Source organism: Polistes canadensis, unplaced genomic scaffold (assembly GCF_001313835.1).
Source record: "Polistes canadensis isolate GaletaPanama2010 unplaced genomic scaffold, ASM131383v1 scaffold_5, whole genome shotgun sequence".
Classification (NCBI taxonomy): domain Eukaryota; kingdom Metazoa; phylum Arthropoda; class Insecta; order Hymenoptera; family Vespidae; genus Polistes; species Polistes canadensis.
In genome coordinates this window covers 982775-1006576 of record NW_014569552.1, presented here as the reverse complement: position 1 = coordinate 1006576, position 23802 = coordinate 982775, and the positions used below count along the sequence as shown (strand labels likewise).

Sequence of the window (23802 nt, the reverse complement as noted above, 5' to 3'; positions counted from 1 at the left end):
GTAAATGATAATTTAACCGAGAGTCGGGACGTACGCGGTTTTACAGTTTAATGCACAACGTTACGTACGATCACCGACGATCGAGATTGCGTACGACAATTTTGGTGTTAATTAAATGGCCGTGCGTGGGCGTTTACCGGATCCCTCGAGAATACGTTTTGTCAACTTTCACTCTGACTCTTCCATTCTGACTACTCCGACTCTTTAATCTTTCTCACTCTCTTCTCAACCTTTCTATCTTTTCAAACACGTCCCAACATTCACGCGCACGCATGCACGCACGCACGCACATACAGTATATCCCGTGAGCCGGTATCTCACAATGTTTTAACATAGTACCATTAATTTGCATCAACAATAAGAGCACGCTGTATTAAAATAAACTTTACGGATTCGTATCTCTTTTAAACGAGGGATCCAATGATTTAATCCTTTCTGCAGGAACAACTCGGCCCGAATACCCAAAATAAGCTTCGCAAATTTGTGTACCGGTTTTACAGTCGACTCGAGTTACTTTGTCCTTTCTGTAAACGTGCGCGCGCACACACATCTTCGTTGTAGTAGTTGTAATCGTAAATTCGATTCGTTCCGCTCAAGCGAGAACAAAATAATGCACTCTCGATAATAAAAAAGTAAAAGAAGAAGCTTTAAAAAAAAAAAATAATAAAAAGGAAATGTTTGTCGGGATCGAATTACTAAATCTTTTCTTCGATTCTCCTCCGCAGTTGTTTGTCTACTTCACCTTTTCGTCTCTTACAATTTTCGAAAGTTACTCTTGGTCGTGATTGGCTCTTTCCAAGCTCTTGGCAAGTAATTCGAAATAATTTATGCCCGAGGAAAGAAGAAGCATCGCCCACGCGAACGAAAGCGATCGAATTGCCGGTGTTAGACAAACGAACAAGAGAAAGATCGAGTCTTTGGTCTCATTTTGGACGAATTATCAGCATCGACTACCCACGTCTTGTCTTCTTCGCTAATTGCCCTTAGGGTGAAGCAAGATCAGCTTTGGAGTGTTAGGAAGAAGTGGAGAAGGAGAAGGGGGAAGAGAAGTGGTCAAGAATCGAGGATTAATTAAATCGAATTAAGCTTAATTAGCTTTACCGGTGCTTGGGATGCGAGAAAAAGAAGGGTAGGAACAGAAGTAGAAATAGGTGGGAGAAACAGGACAGTTTAAAATAATCGTAGAAAAATCATTTTTGCTTGTCTTCGTAGCAACGAGAGTTGGGTACGCGCGAATTCGATAAGATCTCTCGAAATAAAAATTGAAATTTATGTTGAGTGACGAGAAAAGGAAAAGGAAGAGGGGTGAGTGGGTGAGGGTGGGAGGAAGGGGGAGTAGAGGAACCCGTTAAAATTTCCATTCCTTCGAAATCGTTTTGTGTTGGGAGTGAACACGCGCGCGCGCCTACGAACGTTGTGTGGTTTGCCGTGCCGTGCCGTGTCGTTCGTTCCATGTCGTTCCATGCCGAAGTCAAAACGTACGAAATCGAATAAACGTAAAGGTGATTTATGACGCGTCCCGTTGCAATTAACGAAGTAAAGGTGAAATCAATTCTCGTGCATAAAGAGTTTTAAATTCAACCGGAGGAGAAAACCCGTGTGAAATTCAAAACGGAGTCTGCGCAGGCTACCAAGAAGCCGAGTGAAAGCGTTACGTCACACGAGAAACGATTGTTTAAAAGGCTTAACAATCGACTTTAATGACAGACGCGATCATTCAAGATAGAACTTTGTTTCAAAGTTTATACGAGAGACTTGTATAAATTCAATTGAAGCGTCATGTGAATGAAACGATGAAGCAACGAGCTAAGGAAAATCTTTCTTGATTTATCGTCGTTTTCGTATTTCATAAACAAATTCATGACCATTTAGATTATTTCGAGCATATTGCGAGACCGATATCGCGTATTCGAGAGATCGATGAGATCGATCTGACAAATCGTCGACTTACAGGACCCGCTAATCGCAGGAGCGTCGATCTTCGTCCCCAGAGGTGGATAGAAAGGATCGATTCTTGTTCCTCAACGACGACGACGACGACGACAACAACAACAGGAACGTCAAGACAAGAGGATTATCCTATTGAATCTGTGTTAACGTTTAAAGATACATTAAGTTCGATCGGAATGAATTTGTCTTTAGTGAGAACCAGAAAGTTACCGGATCGAGATATTATCCTTCCCAGAATTGGAACGGATATAAAACTATAAAAAAAAAAAAAAGAGAGATAAAACAAATTTGACGAATCGTCCAGACGATATCGTTTATTTTTCCACGTGGTTTATAAATAAACGATCAAAATTATTAAAAAGATGGTCACCCTGGACACCGAGCAGAAGCCTGAGAGGCAGCACTGCGGTCGACGCATGTGCGCCATTTGCAGACGCATCAAACGTGATAAAGGTAATCCACGATTTTCATTCAGCACGTTCAACTGCTGACGTATACAAGTGCATCGCTTTGCTAACGCGCCGTCGCTGCCTTAACAATACGATTTATGGATTATAATATTATTCAAAAATTCAGCAACGTCGTTGGTAATCAATATTTCACTTGGCTACTTAATTAGTTATAAAAAAAAAAAAAAACAGGGAGGAGAATCGATAAAGTCGATATTTTATATCGTAGAGCTAAAGCGTTAATCAAGGCACAGGCGTCATTGTCATTGAGATTTAATATGCAGCTTCCGAATGAATATCATAGATAATAATTCAACTCGCATTTTCGAGCTAAGAGTTTCGACGAGTTCGGGAGGTATCCGATGCTTACTCATATACCTCAATAGCTAGCACGTCGATGCTATTATGCAAACGACTTTTATTATTATTATTATTATTATTATTATTATTATTCTCTTTCCTCACTCTTCCGCAACCCTCTCGCGCATATCATCTCCTCTTTTATTTTTGATTTGTTTTAAACGTCGTCGCTTTATGGCACGCGCGGTGCTCAAGTAATATACGACGATATAATGTCCAATAAACGCGATTATAATGTACGCGCAATAAACCGAGAGAACCGAGAGAAAAATTCGGCCCAGTGATATACGATAAATCGAAGCCTCCAGCATCCCGATATACTATATTAATGGTGCAACCGCATAATGCATAATGAATCGTACGCCGTATACGAGGACAATGTATTTCGTGTTATTACACGCTTCATGCTCGACTCATTTACATCGCGTTAGAGATCATTTACATGGTACGTGCAAGAGCCAATCATTTTTATGCAATAATTAATTAATGTAAAAAGATAAGTATAATGCGCGCGCCTCCACCACCACCACCACCACCACCACCATCGCGAAGCACAACAATTCAACTCGTAATCTTTCTTACGTCATACGTTCATTCCGACAACTTTTTGAAAGATCGAACGAATCAAAACGAGTAAACCCTGCTTAACCCCCACCCCACACCGCCCATTTTATCTTCCCTCTTTTTTTTTTCTTTCTTTTTACGTTATGTTAGTATCCGAAGCATTACGCGGCATTGCGAAGGACTCCTTTGGCGGCTCGAAAACTGGTTCGTTCGTTCGAACGTCGCGTCGAACGTCCTCGTTGTTCAATGCAAATCGCTCGTTAGTCGAAACACCTGAAATTCTTGTGTGGGATGTATATATTTATATATACATATATATCTACGTATTTATATACATGCATAGGTGGTTACCTTCGGCCACCACCACTCTGAGCTCCATGGATTATTCATTCTCGTAACGTGCGAGCGTTAATATGACAAACGAACACGAGTGTGTCAACTTTTGTCAACGTAACTTGATACTTCACGAAATTATTTTTACATTATTTTCTACTTTCAAGTCTAGGTCATATATACGTTTCTTTCATTCTAGAAATTCTTCAACGCAATCGTTAACGCATTGCCCAACGTGTTTCCGAAATCAACAAACTTTTAAACGTACCGAAAAAACTGTATACATAGTACGGAAGCAATTTTCTCATTCACATTTATAAATTCTTAAATATTACTATATATAATACATTCATATTGCTTATTTTACACAAATTAAATATAATCGAATAAAATGTTTTTCCATTAATCTGAAATAACAAAAGAACAAAACGACAAAATCACGTAATCCTTAACGTAAATGCGTTACTCCTCACCGAAACTAACTAAAAAATCAACAAATGGTGTCTATTTCAAAGAATACTCATAATCGAAAATCTTTGATCCGTGATAGGGGAATCCAAGTGTAAATTTTCATACCGACTTGTCCTGACTCGTCGTTATTATTCTCACTCAGCTTGGCATTACATTCTCTCAAGTTCTCGAGAAGAAGGACTTTCTTTCTTTCTCGAGGAGTCTCGGGTAAAACGTTCATGACTAGGCCGGAGGTACCGATTATGATAGAGCGCGTGGGCTCGCCCACGCTCGCCCTTCGTCCGTTCGTTCATTCATAAATTCAACTCTCTCTCACACCGGCTTGGCTCTCGCACGCGACTCCGTTCGTTGGCGCACGCGCGTCTGTCTTTCGATTCCTGTTAGTCTCGCACCTACGACGAGACCGTTGTTGACCAAGGTACCGTATGTCGTCTTACTTGTATGTAATATTAAACGATCATATCTCAGCTAACCTGACCTGATTATGCTCCCTTATTATACAAATTTGATTATTCATTTGTCATTTGTTTTATCTAAACAAAATTACGACAGAAGATGTTAGAAGAAAAGGGAAGGAGTATAAAAGTAAGTTAGGAGACAGGGATCGTTGAGTCATAAAATCACATCGTAATTCACGTTTGCGATAGTACTTACCTCCTCCTCCACCTTCTCTCTTTAGATAGGAGTTAGGGGAGTAACTCTTGTACGATTGCCCACTCCCCCCTCACACACCACATGCACAAACACACACACACACCTTTAACTCCGTCTTTCGTCCTCCTCCCAAGAATACGGCCGATAAAGTATCGTAGAAAAGTAAAGCCGCCCGCCAGGTTTCCAAAGCGGTCTCGATATCGATGGATGATTATGCGGACCGGTCTATTTCTAGAAGCACCGACTCTCGGACGGGACATACTAATTATTTTTTACCGAACTCGTTACCACTCGCCTTTGGCAAGAGATCGGCGAGGACGAAGACGGATGGCAAGATAACGAAGAGAGAAACGAAGCTAAGATAGAAGGAGCGAGAAAGAGAGAGAGAAGAGAGAGAAAGAGAAACATTTGTCTCTCTGATACTCGCCGATCGGACTAACGCAATCTTGCGAAGAGGACGGATAAACTTAAGAAAGAGAGAGAGAGAAAGGAAAAGGGTGATCTAAGAGAAAGAGAAGAGGAGAGAAAATCTCTCGAGTATCGCAACCATGTTTCATCGTGAAAAAACAAGAGAGAAAGAGAGAGAGAGAGAGGAAGAAAAAGAGTGGGGGAAAAATGGAGAAAAAGTGGGACAAAAGTACGAAGCAAAGTGCAAACGAAGAGAAAGAGAGAGAGAGAGAGAGAAACAATTGACATTCTACGCGCACGTTCGATCGAGTCAAGGGACGAAGAAGAAGGGGTGGAAGTAGAATGGGGCGGGTAAGACCGTGGAACGAGGAGGGAGCGTTGGTGGGGGGGAGAGCGTGCAGAGAACACGGTGGCATGCACCTGTGCATTGCCTCCATATACGATACAAAGTTATGGCGTTTTTCTGAACAACTCGAGTTGCTCGAGTGGCGCGCGCGCGCACAAAACCGAGCGAGATCGTATCGTGACCGACGAAACCAATTCCATTTTTGGAAAGGGCAACCCGCGAACTACCGTCGTCCTTTCCGTCGCTTCTACTACGTTCCTCGATTTCAGTAGTGAAAAAAAAAAAAAGAAAAAAGAAGAAGGAAGGGAAAGGGAAAGGGAAAGGGAGTGAGGATTGAAGGGGCGAGTCCGGGAGTTTAACAATTAATTGTTCGCGAAAGAGACTCGACACACGCTCCTCCCAGAACACTCGATACGAGGAAGGGTGGGATTGGGGAGGAGGAGGAGGAGGAGGAGGAGGAGGAGGAGGAAATGTGCAAGTAGAAACGTAATAGGAATAAAAAGAAACGAGTAGGAGGAGGAGGAGGAGGATGGGATGATGAGTACATTTGATATTTATTAGACGTAGCCTAGCCTGTAACACTTGGCCACGCGCTCTCTTTCTTTACTTTTTCTCGTACGCCATTTTATCGCACTTTTTCCGTCCATGGTAAAAATCTATATCTCGGCGGAAGCAGCAAGCAAGCGCACGGTAAAGTACGCTTCGTCGGTCGTGTTGTTGTTCTCCGTGCGTACCTGACGTGTGCCTCTATCAAACTCGATGTAACTTTTCTCTCTTTCTTACTCTCTCTCTCTCTCTCTCTTTCTTTCTCTCTCTCTCTCTCTCTCTTTCTTTCTCTCTCTCTCTCTCTCTCTTTCTTTCTCATACTCTCTCTTTCTCTGTTGCTCGCGTGCGCGCCTGTTCGTGGGTGTAACCAGTTTCCGTGGGCTAAGCTGTCAAACCCACGTGGCCCGCCCACGCGGCCCAGATATATTACTGTGCCGTGAGAGAAAGAAAAGGTCGTTCGCGCGCGCACGCGACCAAGCGAGAAAGAGAAAGAAAAAGAAAAAAACAAAGAGAGAGAGAGAGAGAGAGAGAGGGAGATAGTTGGAGAGGTCGACGCAGGAAAGACCCTTCAGGAATGAGAGACGCGGCTTGCGACACAGGAAACGGTTTCACCTGGAGGGATACCCGAGGAGAGAACCGGAGGAGAGTAACGGAGGGATCTTACTGCGTTTCTCGCGCCCTTTCTATTCCCTTCGAGGAACCAAGATAGAGGACAGAGACTAAATAGCCGCGTGGGTGTGTATGATACATGGGACGGTCTTTTTATGAATTGAATTTTTTTCCACTTTCGATGGCGGCTCTTTAGAACATCTATAGGATGAGAAAGGTGTATACGAGAATCTTACGACGCGAGAAACCTTAGTCTCCAAAATACATTTATTAGAGTTATTTTCAATGTTATTCCTCTTACTACTCTCTTACTTCCGACTATTTCGAGATGAGATTAATTATTTATCAAAACGACTCGTTATAAAAAAACGATCGAAGTAAAAGTCCTATCTCTCTTTCTTTCTTTTTCTCTGTCTCTTTCTCTTTATCTCTTTTTCTTGCAAAAAGTAAAAGAGAATATGCGTTTTTAACAGACGAAGGGTGTGAGGGGAGGGAAGCTTTCGTTTATTTTCTCGCGTCATCCCATAACTAATTAATATGCCAAAAAGTCGTTGGACGGCCAACTTTCTCCGTGCGACATTCTTAAATGACGATGCGTCGTTACAAACCGGTGGCAGGTGTATTCCTTGTGTAAAATAAAATTATACAAAAAAGATAAAAGAGTAACAAAAACTGATTCGATCAAGTATACAGATCGGACTATATAGTCGAAACAGACGATAATACAGGAATGAGCTTTGAAACAATGCCAATATATACCGGAACGAACACGTGTAGTAATTACCATAAAACACAGGTTGTGGCCAAGCGCAAACCGATGACACGTAGATTATACGAATTCTATTGTAATCGAATTTAGTGATTTATACTTGCTCACTTTTTTCTTATCCTTCTTCTTCCATCGAAAAAAGAAGATATAAATTTTAAGATATTTTCATATTTTTTTTTTGATCCACCTTCTAATTTCGTAAATTCACCTTTCGTCGCTCGTGAAGTAAGAAAAGAAAGAAAAAATTAGGATACGCGACACGTTTTTTCCTTTCGTCGAATGTCTGATAAATAAGCTCACCAACGAAACGTTATAAAGTGTTAAAGCATGTTAGGGTCAAAGAGCTTATTCGTCATTCCCTTACACACGCACACGCACAAACACATATATACACACCTACTAATTTCTCCACGTTTCTGAGAAACGATCTTTTAGCGATCGCACGTTAAATCCGACATTAAAACATCAAAATTATCCTCTCTACTCGCGGTACTTCGGTCAAAAGCGAAAAACGGAGAAACAAATTTCGATCGAAGCGAATGCTAAGAAGAAACAAAAGAAAAAAGTAAATGAAAAGAAACTGAATAATTCGTGGATCCACCCATCCTGGCAAAAAACTTCTACCCTCCTTCCTCCAAACCCCTCTCCAAAACAATAAAAAAAATACAACATGGTTGCAGCGCCGATTGATATAACGCCACGATTTGCGTAATATACGTTCGCTCGTAAAGCTCCAAGTGATTAATATCCCGTCTAAATAAATAGATTTTGGTGTTATTAACCTCATTTTTTTCATCGTCGAAGAAGAAGAAGAAGAACGCGCGGAAGGAGGAGGAGTTGGTAGAAAATGAAAAGAGAAAGAAGATGTTGGGTGGGTGGGTGCCGTGAAGGGGGTTGACGTGGAAAAGAGAGATGCATGCACGCGTTGGTTCGGGTTGCGCCCCAAAGGCAACGTCCTGCCCTCGCGTCGAGCAAAAGATTAAAAATACTGACGATTCCTCCTCCCTCTCCCTCTCCCGCCCCACCCCCCTTTAAACTCGCGCTCACATACGTACGACGTTACGTTAGTTCGAAGAAAAAGAAGCGAGTGCCGTAAGAAAATAAAAGGAAAAATATCGAGCGACGTGTGGAATGAGTTGGGCTGACGGGGCGACGAGGGGAGGGGGAAGGGGTGAATTCGGATGGGAAAAAAAGGAACGGGGAGAGACAGATGAGGGGGTGGCACGAATCGAGATAACTCAGAATCCTCGGGAACAGGATTTATGATCGTCAGGCTGTAGTCGGAGACACTGTCGCGTATTCGCTGTTAAGTTTTAACCGTTTCCAAGTTCTCCGATAAAATTAGTTGTAAACGAAGATTGCGACATCGATTATTTTTAGATATCTTGTTGGTATATTTGTACTCTTGTTAAAATCGGAAAGTTTTTCATTTATTGTTAGGACAAGTTCATCCCCTCAATCGGATGAACGTATAGATGATCTATTCGGTTCGGGTTTAACTACAATATTTGATGAAAATGTATTATGCAAGTTTGTATTTATCATCGTTTTTCTTGTTAAATGGGAAGGAGTTAGACAAGACAAATGCTCGTATCGATTAGAAGGCGTTACCGGTAGGCGGAGCGTGCTAACGCGCCTTTATAACGTTCACGTCGTACTAATATACCTACAGAAGGAGACTTGCCACCATGCGCGCGAACACACTTATGAAAATCACATACACAATCTAGGACAGTGTTCGTCAACTTTCGTAGCGCGTAATATATATATAATAATCCATCGAAAAAGGTAATTTGAATATTTTTGGCAAAACAATTAGGAAGTTGCATTAGTTATTTGATCAGCATTTTGATGAAAAGTTTATACTCACATTAATGAAATTAATTCCTAATATTAAATCATGTTTATTAACGGGGTGCCACAGATTTTCTGACATTATTGAAAACTTGGAAATATAATATTTCATAGAAATTTTAAAGTGTTATCAACAATTTGATTTTTACGCGTCGGCAATGTAGTCCTATTGAATTGCACATAGCGTTTAAAATAATTCTTAATATCAAATATTTTTGTTCAAATCTTGATTTAATATTATATTTTATCCCAAAAATGAACATTTTGTGATTTGGGAAAAAGTTTGATCGAAAAAGAAATGAATAAATAACAATGTATAGATACTTTAATAGAATATTAATGAAAATATCGTCAATGTGTAAATTTATAAAGTCTAATGATTACGACTAGAAACATTTCGATAAACGCTATTATATTCGGACCAATCGCGTACGGGTTCTTTGAAAGACAATGGCGGGAAATGCGCGTGAAAAAATTCAGACCGCGACGGTAAATTCGCGGCGAACGGCCGCGAATTCCAATTAGCGTTGTTGCTGTCTTAGAACCGACAATTATCTCTCGGCTCTAACCGGCTTGACTCGTCTTTTTTCTCCCCCCCCTCCCCCTCCGCCCCTCCAAACGAATCGCTCTTTCATCCGCGATAAACGTGACGTTTTAATTATTTTCTTTTTCAAAGAGAGTTCACAAATATATATATATATATATACACACACACATACACTATACGTACGAAACGTCGAAGAAGTTACGACAATTGTCTTCCTGTTTATTTTTATATATCTCTTCGCTAAGCCGTAAATCGATGATAAAACGACAATTTTCTTTCTCGTCTAGTATAAATTAGTTCAAAAGAGAAAGATAGAGAGAGAGAGAGAGAGAGAGAGAGAGGAGAAAAAAAAGAAAAAAAAGATGCCGAATAATCTGGCTGATATAAAAATGTTTCTCAATCGGTAATAATTATATCACATATTATTTCTCTTATTATTCTTTCATTTCGTTATTTTCTCAGTCAACAGAATCGTGAATTAAAAAATGATGAGTCTAATACACCTTGCAAAGAACTACGTGTTCTTGTTGCTGTCATAATTCCTGGCCTTGTTATTATTACCGTAATATTGTCTAAGGCTAATGGACGTCTAAGAAAAGATTCTTCTCCCTCGCGTGTTTGCCCTGACGCATAAAACGCGGCCGCGAGACGTAAATCAAATAGTTAGGAACGTGTGTGTGTGTGCGTGCGATGCGAGGCACGTTGTCCGACTATTATTCGAAGATCCAATCCTCGGGGAAGTAGTATTCCATTCTGGAAAAAGTACGGGGAAAAAAAAACGTCGTGTTATTTATTTTTGCCAACTATCAATGCTCGATAAATTAGATCTGCTGGTAGTTAAGGAGAACGAACGTACGATTCTCGTCGTCGTTCTTGTTTACGAAAAATTGTTGAAAATAAATGGCGTGGGCGTAACTGGGGAAGAGAGAAAGAATGACACACGATGATGGAAAAATATAGAAAATATTCTTCTCCGGGAATATCTATTTTGAAAAATGTCACGTCCAGTCGGTTTGACTCGACAAATGGAAAAGACTAGAAAGAGTCAAAGTAGAAGGAAGATCGAGAACCATAAAACAAGAGAGAAGAATTACAGGGCAAGACAGTGTATGAAGGATGAGGCGGAGAAAAGGGGAGGAAAATAAGAATAAGAAGAAGAAGCAGAGAAGCAGAAGAAGAAGAAGAAGTGATGCGAGAGTAGACGAGATCTTTCCATCTCTATCTCTCTCCTTTTCGTAATCTCCGGGCCTAGAAGCTTTATTTATACCCAAAGCTGGCGTATTATTGGATCACCCCCGCGATTCGTACCGACGTAAATGTGTCTTATGCTTACGGCTTACGTCGTCGTGGCCTTTCTATTTCGCGTTTGCCCAATTTCCATTTTCTTCCCCTGTTATACAGGGTGTTCCGAAATTAAACGCATTTAAAGAATCAACTTGATTTATAATCATCCTTAAATCGTTGAAATTATTCAAACGAATAAAATGTATCGAATTTTTGAATCGTTAAGCAGGCCCCACGCGCGAAGTTTCAGAAATTTTTTACTTTCCAGGAGGTCCTAGAACGCTCGAACGATTTGTAAGATAAACCCCGAGGGTCGAGGAGTTAGAAAATTGGGGTCAAAACGGTTAGCAATCGTCGTCTTAGTTGTCGTCTGAGTCGAGTGCAATATTTATGGGACTGCGAAGGAATCCGGTCTCTTCCGGAACTCCTTAACACTTTAACGCCAGGCTTGAGGATTTCGCTCTTTCTATTTCTCTCTCTCTCTCTCTCTCTCTCGTTGATTTATCTCCCACCGACCATCTCCTCCACCACCACCACCATCACCATCACTATCACCACCCTATCCCCCTTTCGTAAAGCAAAAACACGCGCGAGAAAACGAAGGCTCGTAAAATGTCGCGTGACAAGTTTCGGAAACTATTCAGACCTGATCGTCGTTTTTATATCTTTCAAAAAATGCTTCGAATTTTTTTTTCTCGCCTTAGTCTCGAGAAAGAGAGAGAAAGAGAGAAAGAGAGGATCGGGAAAAATGGCGTTGGCGGTTGTGGTGTTTAAAACGACGACGGAGGTGGCGAAGGTGGTGTACAATGCGCTTGGGGGGATTCACTTGGTAGGAATGCGCCGCGTAAATTTGCATTCTATGCATTGCGTAGATACTTATGGAGCGCGGCACGCGTGTCTTCGAAGTATCTTCGAGTATCTTTGAATTCTCTCCTGCATAAGAATCCATTGGCACCGATCTAAAACAACCATTAAACTTTTCTCGAAATCAATTCGATTATATCTAGCGCAAAAATTTCATCAAAATATATATATTCAATATTTCAATAATATTTTTCTCCTATTTCTGTGAATATATTTATCGTTTAATTTGAAAAATTTGCGCACATTAATATTTATATCTTTCCTACTAGACTGAAATCTTCGAAATATGCGAAACATCGTAAGAATTTGAAAAACGTCGGACCACCGTGTTGTTTCCTTTAAAAGATCGCGAGCTATGACTCCGAAGTATCACGAGGTACACACGAAACAACTATGCGAATTGTACAAGTATTGTATGCCACGCATGGTTAGCAGAATCGCATAACGTCCCGTCTTTCTCTTCCATTGTTTTGATTTTCTCATTATACAGGCAATTTCTTTCTGCGAAAAATAAACATAAATAAATACTGAGAGAATTTTTGACAATCGAAAAAAGAAGCGTAAGAATAAAGTTAACTCAGTCAATCAGATTTCGCGTGAGAAAACATTGTCAATGTGGTTATACGTTACTCGCATACATTGAAAACTATTATTTGGATAAACAAATCCGCGATTATACGATCTTTTTGAAAGAATAAGAAAAAGAGGTGATTAGTGCTACGAGGACATTTATAATCTAAAATCGTAGTTGGTATTCGAGGAGCGCACTGATTGGTATCTCTAATGTTAGAAAGTCGTAAGTTAAGTTGCCACCAGGTAGGTAGGAGAAGAATCGTGCACGTGCATAGTTGCGCACGTGCGGCTTTTGCGCGAGAAGGATCGACTGGGCATTCGGTCCTACGCATTTCTTAGTAGCTCGTGCCGCTCTGGTCGTTAGCATCTGTCTTTTCTGAACCACAGCGCATCTTACTCCCTCCTTCTCTTCCTCCTACACCTCCTCAATCTCCTCTTCCTCCTTCTCTTCCTCTCTTAACACATCAACTACATAAAGATATACTTATACACGTTGGTTTTGTATTTGTCAAGCTGTATCAAATATCCCTACACTTACGTGTCGCTAAATATTTATCGAGTCTCTTAACGTTTGGCGAATTTTTAATAAGCCCGGCACGTCGGGAGCACTGGCGCTAATGAACGCTGAATATTCTATACGTCGAGGAACCTTCCTCTTGCCGCGATTTCTAGGATCGATAAAGTGAATGTCGATTTAAGCGGCTCGTTAAGAGATAAAGTAATCTATTCGTTAGAATCATCAAGAAATCAATCGTGAACAATCAATCTCGATGAAAAATCTTTTAAAGGTCTCTCTATCTCTCTCTCTCTCTCTCTCTCTCTCTCTCTCTCTCTCTCTCTCTCTCTCTCTCTCTCTTTCTCTTTCGCACGCAATCCTGACTCAATGCAACGCAGAATGGGTATTTGTTCTCTCAAGTTTCGTTGGATTTAACGACAAGGACTTTCAAGCACATTCCTTTAAACGCAAGGACCTACTATGCGGATACACGTACGTATGCGCATACATAGGTGCCTGGCTAGAGGTAGGGCTAAGGGATAAGGTATATAACACAGAGGAAGCAATCAGAAAGAAAGAAAGAGAGAGAGAGATTTTCTCTTAGTTCTCCGCAGCTGCTTCTTCTTCTTCTTCTTCTTCCTCCTCCTCTTTCTTCTCATCCGCTTTGCAAAGAAGAAGAAGAAGAAGAAGAAGAAGAAGAAGAGAGTTAAAGCAAGCAAGCAAGCAACGTTTCGCTTTGGATTTGTGCGCGGTGCTGCTTTGAATTCAGATTGCGCGCGGTCGTTCGCTGCCGGCGCGCCGGTTTTGTTTCTCCTTCTCCCCCTATCTCCCCTGCCCACCCCACAACCTCCTCCTCCACCACTACCACCTTCTCCTCTTCACTCTTCCCCTCTTCCACCCGTTACGAAGCGAAGCAATTTATGCAATCTGGCCCGCGTCGTCCGCAAGTATTTATAACTCTGGGCCCTTTGTGTGTTAATTTGTACCTGGCTTCGCGATCCGCCGGATGAAAGATACCCAACCGCGAGGACTCCCTCTCGACCTTTGATCCTTCCAAGGACCTCGTAAGACTTTCCCATCCGTGACTTCTGATCAGGAAGGAACTCTCCTTTAATTAAACGGACCAAATACCATCTTTCTCTCTCTCTCTCTCTCTCTCTCTCTTCCACCCTCTTTCTCTCTTTATTTATTTCTTTCTTTCTTTGCGAAGCCTTACTCTCTCTCTCTCTCTCTCTCTTTTTATATACAAGAATCTTTCCCCCTTTTTTCGCGATATTTACTAAAGTTCATTTCTTTCGTGTTATATACTCACTTAATGATGCTCCAAGAAATAAAAAAAACACCGTAACGGAGAACCCCGTGTGTCTAATCGTTAAAAAGAGAATCAACGATCGACTTTGATCTTTCGAGATTTTTTTATAGCCAACGCCAGGGAGACTCGAAGTTTCGTCGAGGCTGTTCAAGAATCGTTGAAAGGTCTCTTCTTTATTCTGAAACTCGGCTCGTCCTTTCGTGCGAATAATACGCATTTAAAAAAGGAAAACTAAATAATATAATATAATATAAGAAAAGAAAAGGAAAGTATCTAAATCGCATCGCCCTTTATTCATTTCTCTTTTTCTTTTTTCTCGTTGCAGCGTTGAAGGTGAAGCTCATGCTGAGGCGGCCGATAAATCAACTGGTTGCCCAGGGCATTATGCCGTGTAAGTATGATTTTCTCGAACCTTTAGAGTTCATAAAATCCCAAGGTGTTCGTAACGTAAAGCAAGATATGCAATTTGCCTCGAACTTGCAATCACCGAACGAAGGAACGAACGAACGAACGAACATACGAACCAACGAATCTTTTCAACGATGCCGTATTCCAGCTAACCAACAACGAATTCTTTCCTTCCCCATTCTTCTTTTCTTACTAAGCTTAAGTGAACTATTACCTTTTTTTATCTTCAAGATCGATTAATCCATTTAGGAGAGTCGATAACCACACGATTGCCCGTGATCGTTTTAATGACGTAAAATTAGATAACAGGGTCGCACGTACGAGTTTTAAAGTATCCTAAATTGTCGCACGATCTTTCAATTGTGTCGAACAAATGAGACTACCCGTATTTCTTCTTAGAATTGCCTTATTAGGTAAGAATCGATAAAAATATAACAATAATGTGATAAAACTGTAAGAAATAGATAAATATAAAAAATTGTTGTGTACTTTTAAAAGCATCATCGAGTGCGCGTGCATGCATGCATGCATGCATCTAGTTGTTCGAGTAGATTTACGAGGTGACTTCGAATGTTTATACCGAAACGGCGGGCACACGAGAGGGATCCGGTAATTATTTGGGTCACAACCTGAAATATCGGTCTTGTTACTGTCCAAAGCGGTACCCGTTTATGACACTCGCCACGTATATATCGCCACGACTGATGGAAATACACCCTCGGAGATAGGTTTCATACGAGTTACATTATGGAGGCGTATCCTCCTAAGCTCTTGCTCGCATCCCTCTGTGTTCATTCATTTTGCAAACGGTGAGACTTTAAGGCGCCATTATACTCTTCCGGCGTGCCGGCGCCACGAAATAATGCGCTGTCTTCGCGGAAATACGGTCTTTTTAACGAGCCGAGCAAGCTAAAGAGCCTCTGCATTTTTTATTCCCAACACAGGCCCGGATGCGATATCCCGTGAGAGACTTTACGAAGAACGAAAAATTCAAAAATATCTTTTTAACGCGTCGTATACATCGTCCGAATACCCCCCATAGGAATTCACTAATAACCAGCGCTACCTATGAACTCCAAAAATTCACGACTCTACGAAACTAAGATATGAACCGTCGTTAGTGTATTTTCTTTTTCAAAGCATCAATCATTACCTGATAATCTTCAGCAGGTATCTTTCTTTTTTTTTTGTTTATCAAATACTGTCGTATTCCGTGTTTGGACAGTTGGAACAATCTGATATTTATTGTTTTGCTTTGACAATTTTATTTAATGGCATATTCAAGGACAATGCACTTTAATTCGTAATAAAAATTCGTGATGTCGTCGACACCAAAATTCAAAGTTGCTACCCGGACGCGATCGGAAAGCGAAAAATTGGTAAAAATAGCTTTAGCAATTAGAATTTTTCTCGTTCATCGCTTGAAAGTGGCTAACGAGACGAGAAACGATGCTCCTCGACATGGTGCATACAGCTGTGGTACCGCGACAAGCACGACGCGAAGCAACGGAAGGAACACACATTTCCATTACCACATCATGCGACTTCGTAGGTGGTACAGTCTCTTTTATTCCTCGTAATGAAGTGGCTGCATCTGCATCGGCTGTACGGAAATAGTATTACGCTTGAGTTCGCGCCTACAGGAACGCGTTTCGGGGATCATTTATCCAGCGACTTAATGGCGCGAAGGAATGCGAGAAGACGTTTGACGTTGACACCAAAATGGCTTCGTGTTGAAGCGCTGCTTGAATCTCGTCGTCCCGGAAATTCAACCGTGCTCGTTCTTCCTCTCCTCCCCCCTTCCACCTTCTACCTCTTTCACGCATATGCATACTCGAACATGCCTAAAGTTTCGTTATCCTTGCGTACAGCTCTGAAAACTCCGCCGGCGTTTCACGAACAGAGGAAGCAACTCGAGCGAGCGAAAACTGGTGATCTGTTAAAGGCAAAGATCCAACAGAGACCCGGTAGGGAAGAGCTCGTGAGACAGCATATCCTTGAAGATGTGGGTCACGTTGATCCGAGCCTAGCCGAGAGGCAACGTATGCTGAAGAAGGCCAGACTAGCCGATCAATTGAACGATCAACTCAGTCATCGGCCTGGCCCGCTCGAACTTATTCAAAAGAATATTCTCCATACGGAGGAACCCATCGAAAGGGCGGTAAAAGGTAAGTAAAAAAGATTTGGTCTCTGATTAATTTTTTAGTCAATAAAAAGGAATAACATTTGTCGATTATCTTTCAGAGGGACATATTCCCTTCAAGGCGACGTGCGAAGGACAAGTAACGAAACCCCAACATCCGGATCATTACATCACATTCGAGGATGATTCCCAAAGTTCGGAAGGTGCACCGTCGCCTCAATTGGAGTCCCGTTCTGACGTTTTGGAAACTGCAGCGGCCTCCGCAGGAATCGTTACAGTGTCCCTCAGCATCCCTACAACCGGTGGCGCGGTCGTTGTCTCCTCGACGTCACCAGTTTTTCAACAAGCATCCGGAACGGAACCAACGATACAAACCTTTGCGGAGCTATGCAATACGGTCGTTGGCTCGCAACACCAGACGCAACAAGCTCAACACCACCCGTCCGCTCAGGTAAAAGAGAATTTTAGAGTACGCCTATGAAAGATTAAACAAAGCTAACTATATGTTTCCTTGTTTTTCTCATTAGGCGAATCAAACGAACGGAGCATCGGGCACGTTACTCCCATTGGCGCCGGCATCGAGTCCCATGTCCTTGGGATCGACCACTTCGAGTCTGAGTCCCCTGTCGAATATCTCGATAGCCTCGCCACCGGCTCCACCACCAGCAGCCATAACTCCTAGACCACAACCGAGTCCGATAGCCTCTTCGGCGTGTCAAAGAAACGATGCACCGGGCAAGGACAAAAACCGAAAAAAATCAAAGACCAAGAGCCAACCTAAGACGCGTACGATCAAGTTTCACGAGTACAAAGTGAGTAATAAAGGCGCACTCTTATCGACTCCTCCTACCGATTCGAATTTAAGCGAATTGCAATCCTATCGGAGTAACGAGCGACGAACGGTAAACCAGCGCGTCGCGCTTTTTTATCGACGAGCTCGTCGTTTGGAACAGATTACCTTCCCCGTCCTGTATATTTCTCTTTCATCTTCCACTCTCGTCGTTTATATTTAAATATACCTACGTATCGCATGTATATTATGCATGTAATATAAGTATATGTACCGAGTTTGGTCGGGAAACGTGCTTTATAGCCGATATATGTGTATATATCGCGCGTATGAAGGAGACGCGCGCGATAATTACCAAGTATCCCAAAAAGATCGTTGCGTGTGCTACTACAAACTAGTTTTCGGCTAACGGGGAATTGCGTTTCGCCGTGGCAACGAGTGAGAAAAAAAGGCCCACGTAAAAGGAAAGAAAAAAGCAAAGGGAGCAGAGCTGAACAAGAAGAAGAAGAAGAAAAAGATCGAGAAGAGAGGAGTCGGGGTAGAAACGAGTACAGACGCAACCGTGAATCTCGGCTCCTGTGGTCAAGCAAAAGAAAAAGGAGAAGGATGAAGAGGAGGACCAAAAGAGAGAGATCGTATCGGGTGATTAACTCTCGCGATCTCTCTCGAGGGGCCCCTGGGCCAACCTCGTTATCTCTGAGTAATTCGAGTGCTAATTGCACCTATGAGCGAGAGAGAAAAGGTCTTACATCCATCGATAGGTGCCGCGAGGGCCCCGCTTTTATTCGGCCCTCTGGTCTCTCTTTGCTTCGTGCCCCGCCGTATTCCATCGTGGTCCATCGTGAAAGCGCGCTCGCGTCAAAAATGATACGGGTGGTGTGCAAATGAGATCGCGGAGAAAGAAGGTCTCTCGATATCTATCATTTATCATTCGTAAACGAAACGTGCCTACGTCACCGAATCTTTCGTTTCCTAACGCATCAAGATAAAATTAATTTTTTTCATTGGACTTCTTTTGCAAGTTCACTTTTACGTCTTAGTATTACTGTTCCAAACGCGTTCTCGGTCGATGGCCTGTGTAGGAAAAATATAACAAAAATTAACAAAGATTAACCACGACTAATGAGCTATGCGATAATATTGTGTGGCAGGGTCCGCCAAACGCACAAAAGACGTCAGTTTCGTCTACACCCTCCGGTCTCGGCTCGGCGCCACCCGGCGAGACGAGCTATGAGTTGCTCCTGCAGCAACAACAACTATTCCTTCAGTGGCAGCTCGAATGGCAGCACAAGGTACACACATACCGAATCGATACTACACGCGATAATGATGTCCGTTACTGACATGCATGAGCTAGACCGCTTACTTACACGTTACACGCTTTCTCGTTGAGAAAAAAAATCGATATAAAGAAGCAAATCACAAATCAATTATTTAAAAAAAAACTAATGTATGGATGATAATATGTTTTTCCGTAGTATCCTCAGATTATATTACCAGCCGCGCAGAAACCGCTGTCTCTTACCAGCAGCGGTGCTAGCGATGCCGGAAGCATTAGCGGAAGTAGCGCGAACGCTCCGAGTCCTGCGCCATCGAATTCCTCAAACAATCCATCAGAGCAACCTCCGCTCAGGCCTCTGGGCAAGTTGGAAGATATGAAAGGTAATTACTTGAAAACATTTCCCTCCAAAAACTTATCTATCTTTACGTTGCCATTTTTTTTTTTTTTTTTAATTAATTTTTCAGTGAGCGATCTCAAAGTCGAGTTGAAACGACGCAATTTGCCGGTGTCGGGTTCGAAGCCACAACTGATCGAACGGCTAAAACCGTTCACGGAATCTTCCAGCGGGAATACGAACTCCAATGGACCACACGTCACGCACATGGGTCACATCTTAATGGACACGCCCGGTCCTTTGACGTCCGACGAATCGAGTTCACATGCGAAGAGCCCTAGTTCGATCGTCAAGGACGAACCGAATAGCCCGCGGACAGATTCACCTCATGGCAGCGAACACGACGATCCGTCGAGCCCACCAGGTATGCGTATGCTTATTCATGCATACATTTACGTATCGCTATTAACTTCTCTCGACGAGACAAAGATTTATCTTTCTTCGTGCGTTTAGCTGTTAGTGCAACTTTCGAGCGAGATCGTCCCAGCTTTGAAAGACGACACACGTGGGTGTTTTTACGATGTAGTTCGTGTTTCAGGAGACGATATCATCAAAGAACAAAGAAAACGGATAGAAGAGTTGCAAAGGGAGTTGTATAAATCCCAACAACAACTTCAACAAATTCGACAAACTCAGCCCGCAACTGTCCGCGCCGAGAAGCTGGTGCTTCAACAACATATACAGAGCAAGATGCAACAGCAACAATTAGCTTTACATTTACAACAGTTACAACACTTACAGCAACAGCAACAGCAGCAACAGCAATTGCAACAACAACAGCAACAACAACAAAGTCATCAACAGTCTCAGCAACAAATGCAACAACAGCACGCGACTTTCCAGCATCTCAATGCAAAAGCCAGTTTGGCAGCTTTTTTGCAGACGCAACCGAACAATGCGACTGCTATTTTGGATTCCGCAGCACTCACGGCAATTAACAATAAGAAAAATCAAGCGAAGAATAGTACCACCGTTCAAATACCTACCGCAATAGTTTTGAACCTAGCGAAACCGGCAAAACTGAATGGATCGTTGCTCGGTGCTCTAGTCGCGCAAGCCCAAGCTCAACAACAACAGCAAACAAGCAATACAGAGGATGGTAAACCACCACCACCTCAGTACGACGAAGCAGCCAAGTTATTGAAGGTCGGTATAATTTCAAGTAATGTACATTTAATTAAAGTATTTTTTTCAATTCCTTATTTAAAATCACTTTTGCATTTAGGTCAAGATAGAGCCGGTTCAAAAGAGTCATATTAAGAGTCAAGTGGTAGACGACGTGTTGGAAATTCTTATTAAAAACGGAGAACTTCCACCAAGTGCGGCTCAGGACCCAGCTACGCCTACAACACCAAATCGTCAGTTACAACAGAATTTGGTGTTTACCGCGCCAGCAGACAGTCCAACCCAATCTTTAGTATTCGCGGCCGCTAGTCCTATTAGTCCGATTAGCCCAATGGCAATGGAGGTATCTCAAAGTGGTTGTCCTAGTCCATCGACGTCGACATCGGCATCGGCATCTGCCTCGGCTGCGGGATCGGTTGCAGCGCCCCCACCTCCTCCACCGTTACCATTGGCAACCTTTTCTATTCAATTACCCACTGCCTTGCAGCAATTACAACAACAGCAAGAAGATATGTCCTCGTTCGGAACGCATCTTTTGAATTCAGATAACGACTTGGAAACCGCCATGCTACTGAGTCCTCAATCTGTGAACGAAGCCTCACCCGATCCTCAACCACCGCAAGAGGTCACTTCATCGGATAACGCTAACTTGGATCTTAAAGTAGGTTGCGTTCAAAGTCATATTTTTACTTAATATTTCAAAATTATTTAAACTAAAAAAATCGATTATCGTTATTGCTTGATAGGAACTTGGATTGGATCTGGAAACATTGGGTACGATGGATTTTGGTCAACTCGACTGTGGTCTAGGAGTGAAAATGGAAACTACCAACGAACTTATGGATATAGGGGACATGCCAATGGACATGGATGACCCTGACTGGTTGGACTCCTTGATGCCACAGTCTCCGCCTTCTTCTACACCTATGTCCATTCAACAATCGGTTCAACCGGTTACATCGTTATCCTCGGCAACGGATATCTACGATCCGCTGCTGGCAAGTAGTCAAGATCCTTTCGATCTCTTTAACATGGAAGACTCCGACTTCAAGATGTCATCCGAACTCTCCCTAACGTGGGACAAGGTAGACTTTGCTACCTAGCCCGAGATTTATTCTCAAAACTCAACTTTGTGTACTTAAACGTTAACGAACAAGAGAGACACGGACTACTACATTATTACTACTACTACTACTATTACTACTACTACTACTACTACAACTACTACTACTACAACTACTACTACTACTACTACTACTACTACTACTACTACTACTACTACTACTACTACTACTACTACTACTACTACTAATCCTTGGCACCACGTACGTTGCTTTTGGACACGAGTGTTTAATACGAATAAACGTATAATTAATCATCGTGCAAAAATTGTACCAAGTGTAGGTGCCGTCGGTATTCGTTTTGGATGCAATAATCATCATTGGCCGAACAACGAGCCCCAGACTTTGTCAACAAGCTCGAATGCTTCGTGCCAAAGAACTTCTATATCTGATCGTAAGGAAAAGTGAACGATTCCAAGTGAATTTATCATGAATCGGAAGTCGAAAGAAGCATATCTTAGGTAAGCGATCATCGAAGGCTAGAGAAGAATTTTTTTTTTCCTACAACGTGTGCACTCTTGGTCTTCTTTGGTCGTTTGAAAAGAATATAACGAAACGTAAACAAATAAAAAATATGTCAACGCACATAATCGTTGTTCTTCCAAAAGATATCACGAATCCTATCGTTGTATAGTGATCGCTAAAATAAACCGCCTAATAGCAAGTTAGTTAGAATTCCTCTATCTAACCGAATGCGGTTTCATAATTTCAAAATGATATCGGATCTCTAAATACGAGCAGTTAAACGTGCTCTAAAACGAGAAGTTAAGGGCAACGAGAAACAAATCTTTTCAAAATTCTCCAAAGAGTCTTCTTACGACGTTTTTAGATATGTAGTTCGTACTCTATCCAGTCTACGGATCGTGTGTTGCTTGAGTTTTAATAATCGCAAATTAGCGTGTGTGCAAAACATAAACAAACAAAAAAAGTATACAGAAGAAACGAGAAGTACTGTTCATACGTTCTTCTCGTTTTAATACTCTTTCCCTGAACCCTACCCTCTCTCTTTATATATATACATATATATAAAACAGAAACCGTAATCAATCGTAACAAAACTGCATAATTACATTTACGAAAATTTAATATAATTAAAAAAAAGAATAATTGTAAAGGTATACATACGTTAGATAGATACTTATATATGTAAATTATATCATCTTATATACATATTTATATATATATATATAAATATAATTATATTATATATATATATATATATATATATGTATGCACGCCTTAGTCTAAAAGTTGAACTTGTTTTTTTTCTTTTTTTTTTCTTTTCTTGGAAAAGCTCGAATCGATCGACTTTTAACGGCGTAATTGCGATATTTTCTAAGCCAGAGCATGTGATGTTAGAAGGTACATATACTTTAATCTATAATATTATATATGTGGAAAGTACGAATTGCTTTGTAGTAGCAAAGGACATGGTCTCGTTACCGAGGTCGCGGCTTGGCGCGATTCCTTCAGCTTTTTTTCCCAGATAATGTTTCTCTCGCTTTTTATTTTACTTTTTATTTTTTTTAATTCCTTTTTTATCTGTCTCTGTCTCTTTCTCTCTCTCTCTTTCTCTTTCTTTCTCTCTCTCTCTCTCTCTCTTTCTTTCTCTCTCTCTCTCTCTCTCTTTGATTGTTCTTGTTTTATGACATTCCATGTTTCTGAACTCATGACAAACTAGAATGAGATTTCAAACCCAAAGCTACCGACCGCTCGTATACCAGCTCTGGGAATTTCGGTTGGCTCGTTAAAAATCTATGGTGTTTTCATAAAAAAGAAAAAAAAAAAAAGAATCAAAATCAGGTTACAGATGGTAGACTCTGATAATAGGTGCAGCAGGTTGTTCAGTCAAGAGGTTCATTTAGTCGCATCAATGATGTTTTCTGATTCCAAATATATATGATCTCTGCTTGTGCTAATTAATTTCACATCTTACACTATATCATGAAATTTCTTTTCAATTCCGCTTTTAGCTTTCTCGCGTCGTTTCAATTTTTTTCACAATAGTTATGGAAATTAGATGCATCTACTTTTTCATTGTATAAAAATAACAAACCATTACTATTATTATTATTATTATTACTATTATTATTATTATTGTAATTATTATTGTTATTATTATTATTATTATTATTATTATTACAATTAAT

General features: G+C 41.3%; 1 protein-coding gene across 4 annotated transcripts in view; it reads left to right on the top strand.

Moving 5' to 3' along the window:
• Positions 1-22807, top strand: part of LOC106788304 (MKL/myocardin-like protein 1) — a 177813-nt gene extending 155006 nt beyond the window's left edge. For 2 of the 4 annotated variants that reach the window (XM_014751457.1, XM_014751474.1), the window contains exons 5-14: positions 14715-14780; positions 16669-16965; positions 17042-17391; positions 17468-17752; positions 18882-19022; positions 19209-19392; positions 19477-19770; positions 19933-20552; positions 20632-21192; positions 21278-22807. In XM_014751457.1, the coding sequence (XP_014606943.1) occupies positions 14715-14780; positions 16669-16965; positions 17042-17391; positions 17468-17752; positions 18882-19022; positions 19209-19392; positions 19477-19770; positions 19933-20552; positions 20632-21192; positions 21278-21634 (3155 nt within the window). In that variant the 3' untranslated portion in view covers positions 21635-22807. Of the gene's footprint in view, positions 1-373; positions 2404-14714; positions 14781-16668; positions 16966-17041; positions 17392-17467; positions 17753-18881; positions 19023-19208; positions 19393-19476; positions 19771-19932; positions 20553-20631; positions 21193-21277 lie in introns of those variants that run through there. The other 2 variants (XM_014751482.1, XM_014751466.1) reach the window with 2 other exon arrangements.
• The last annotated feature ends 995 nt before the right edge of the window (positions 22808-23802 follow it).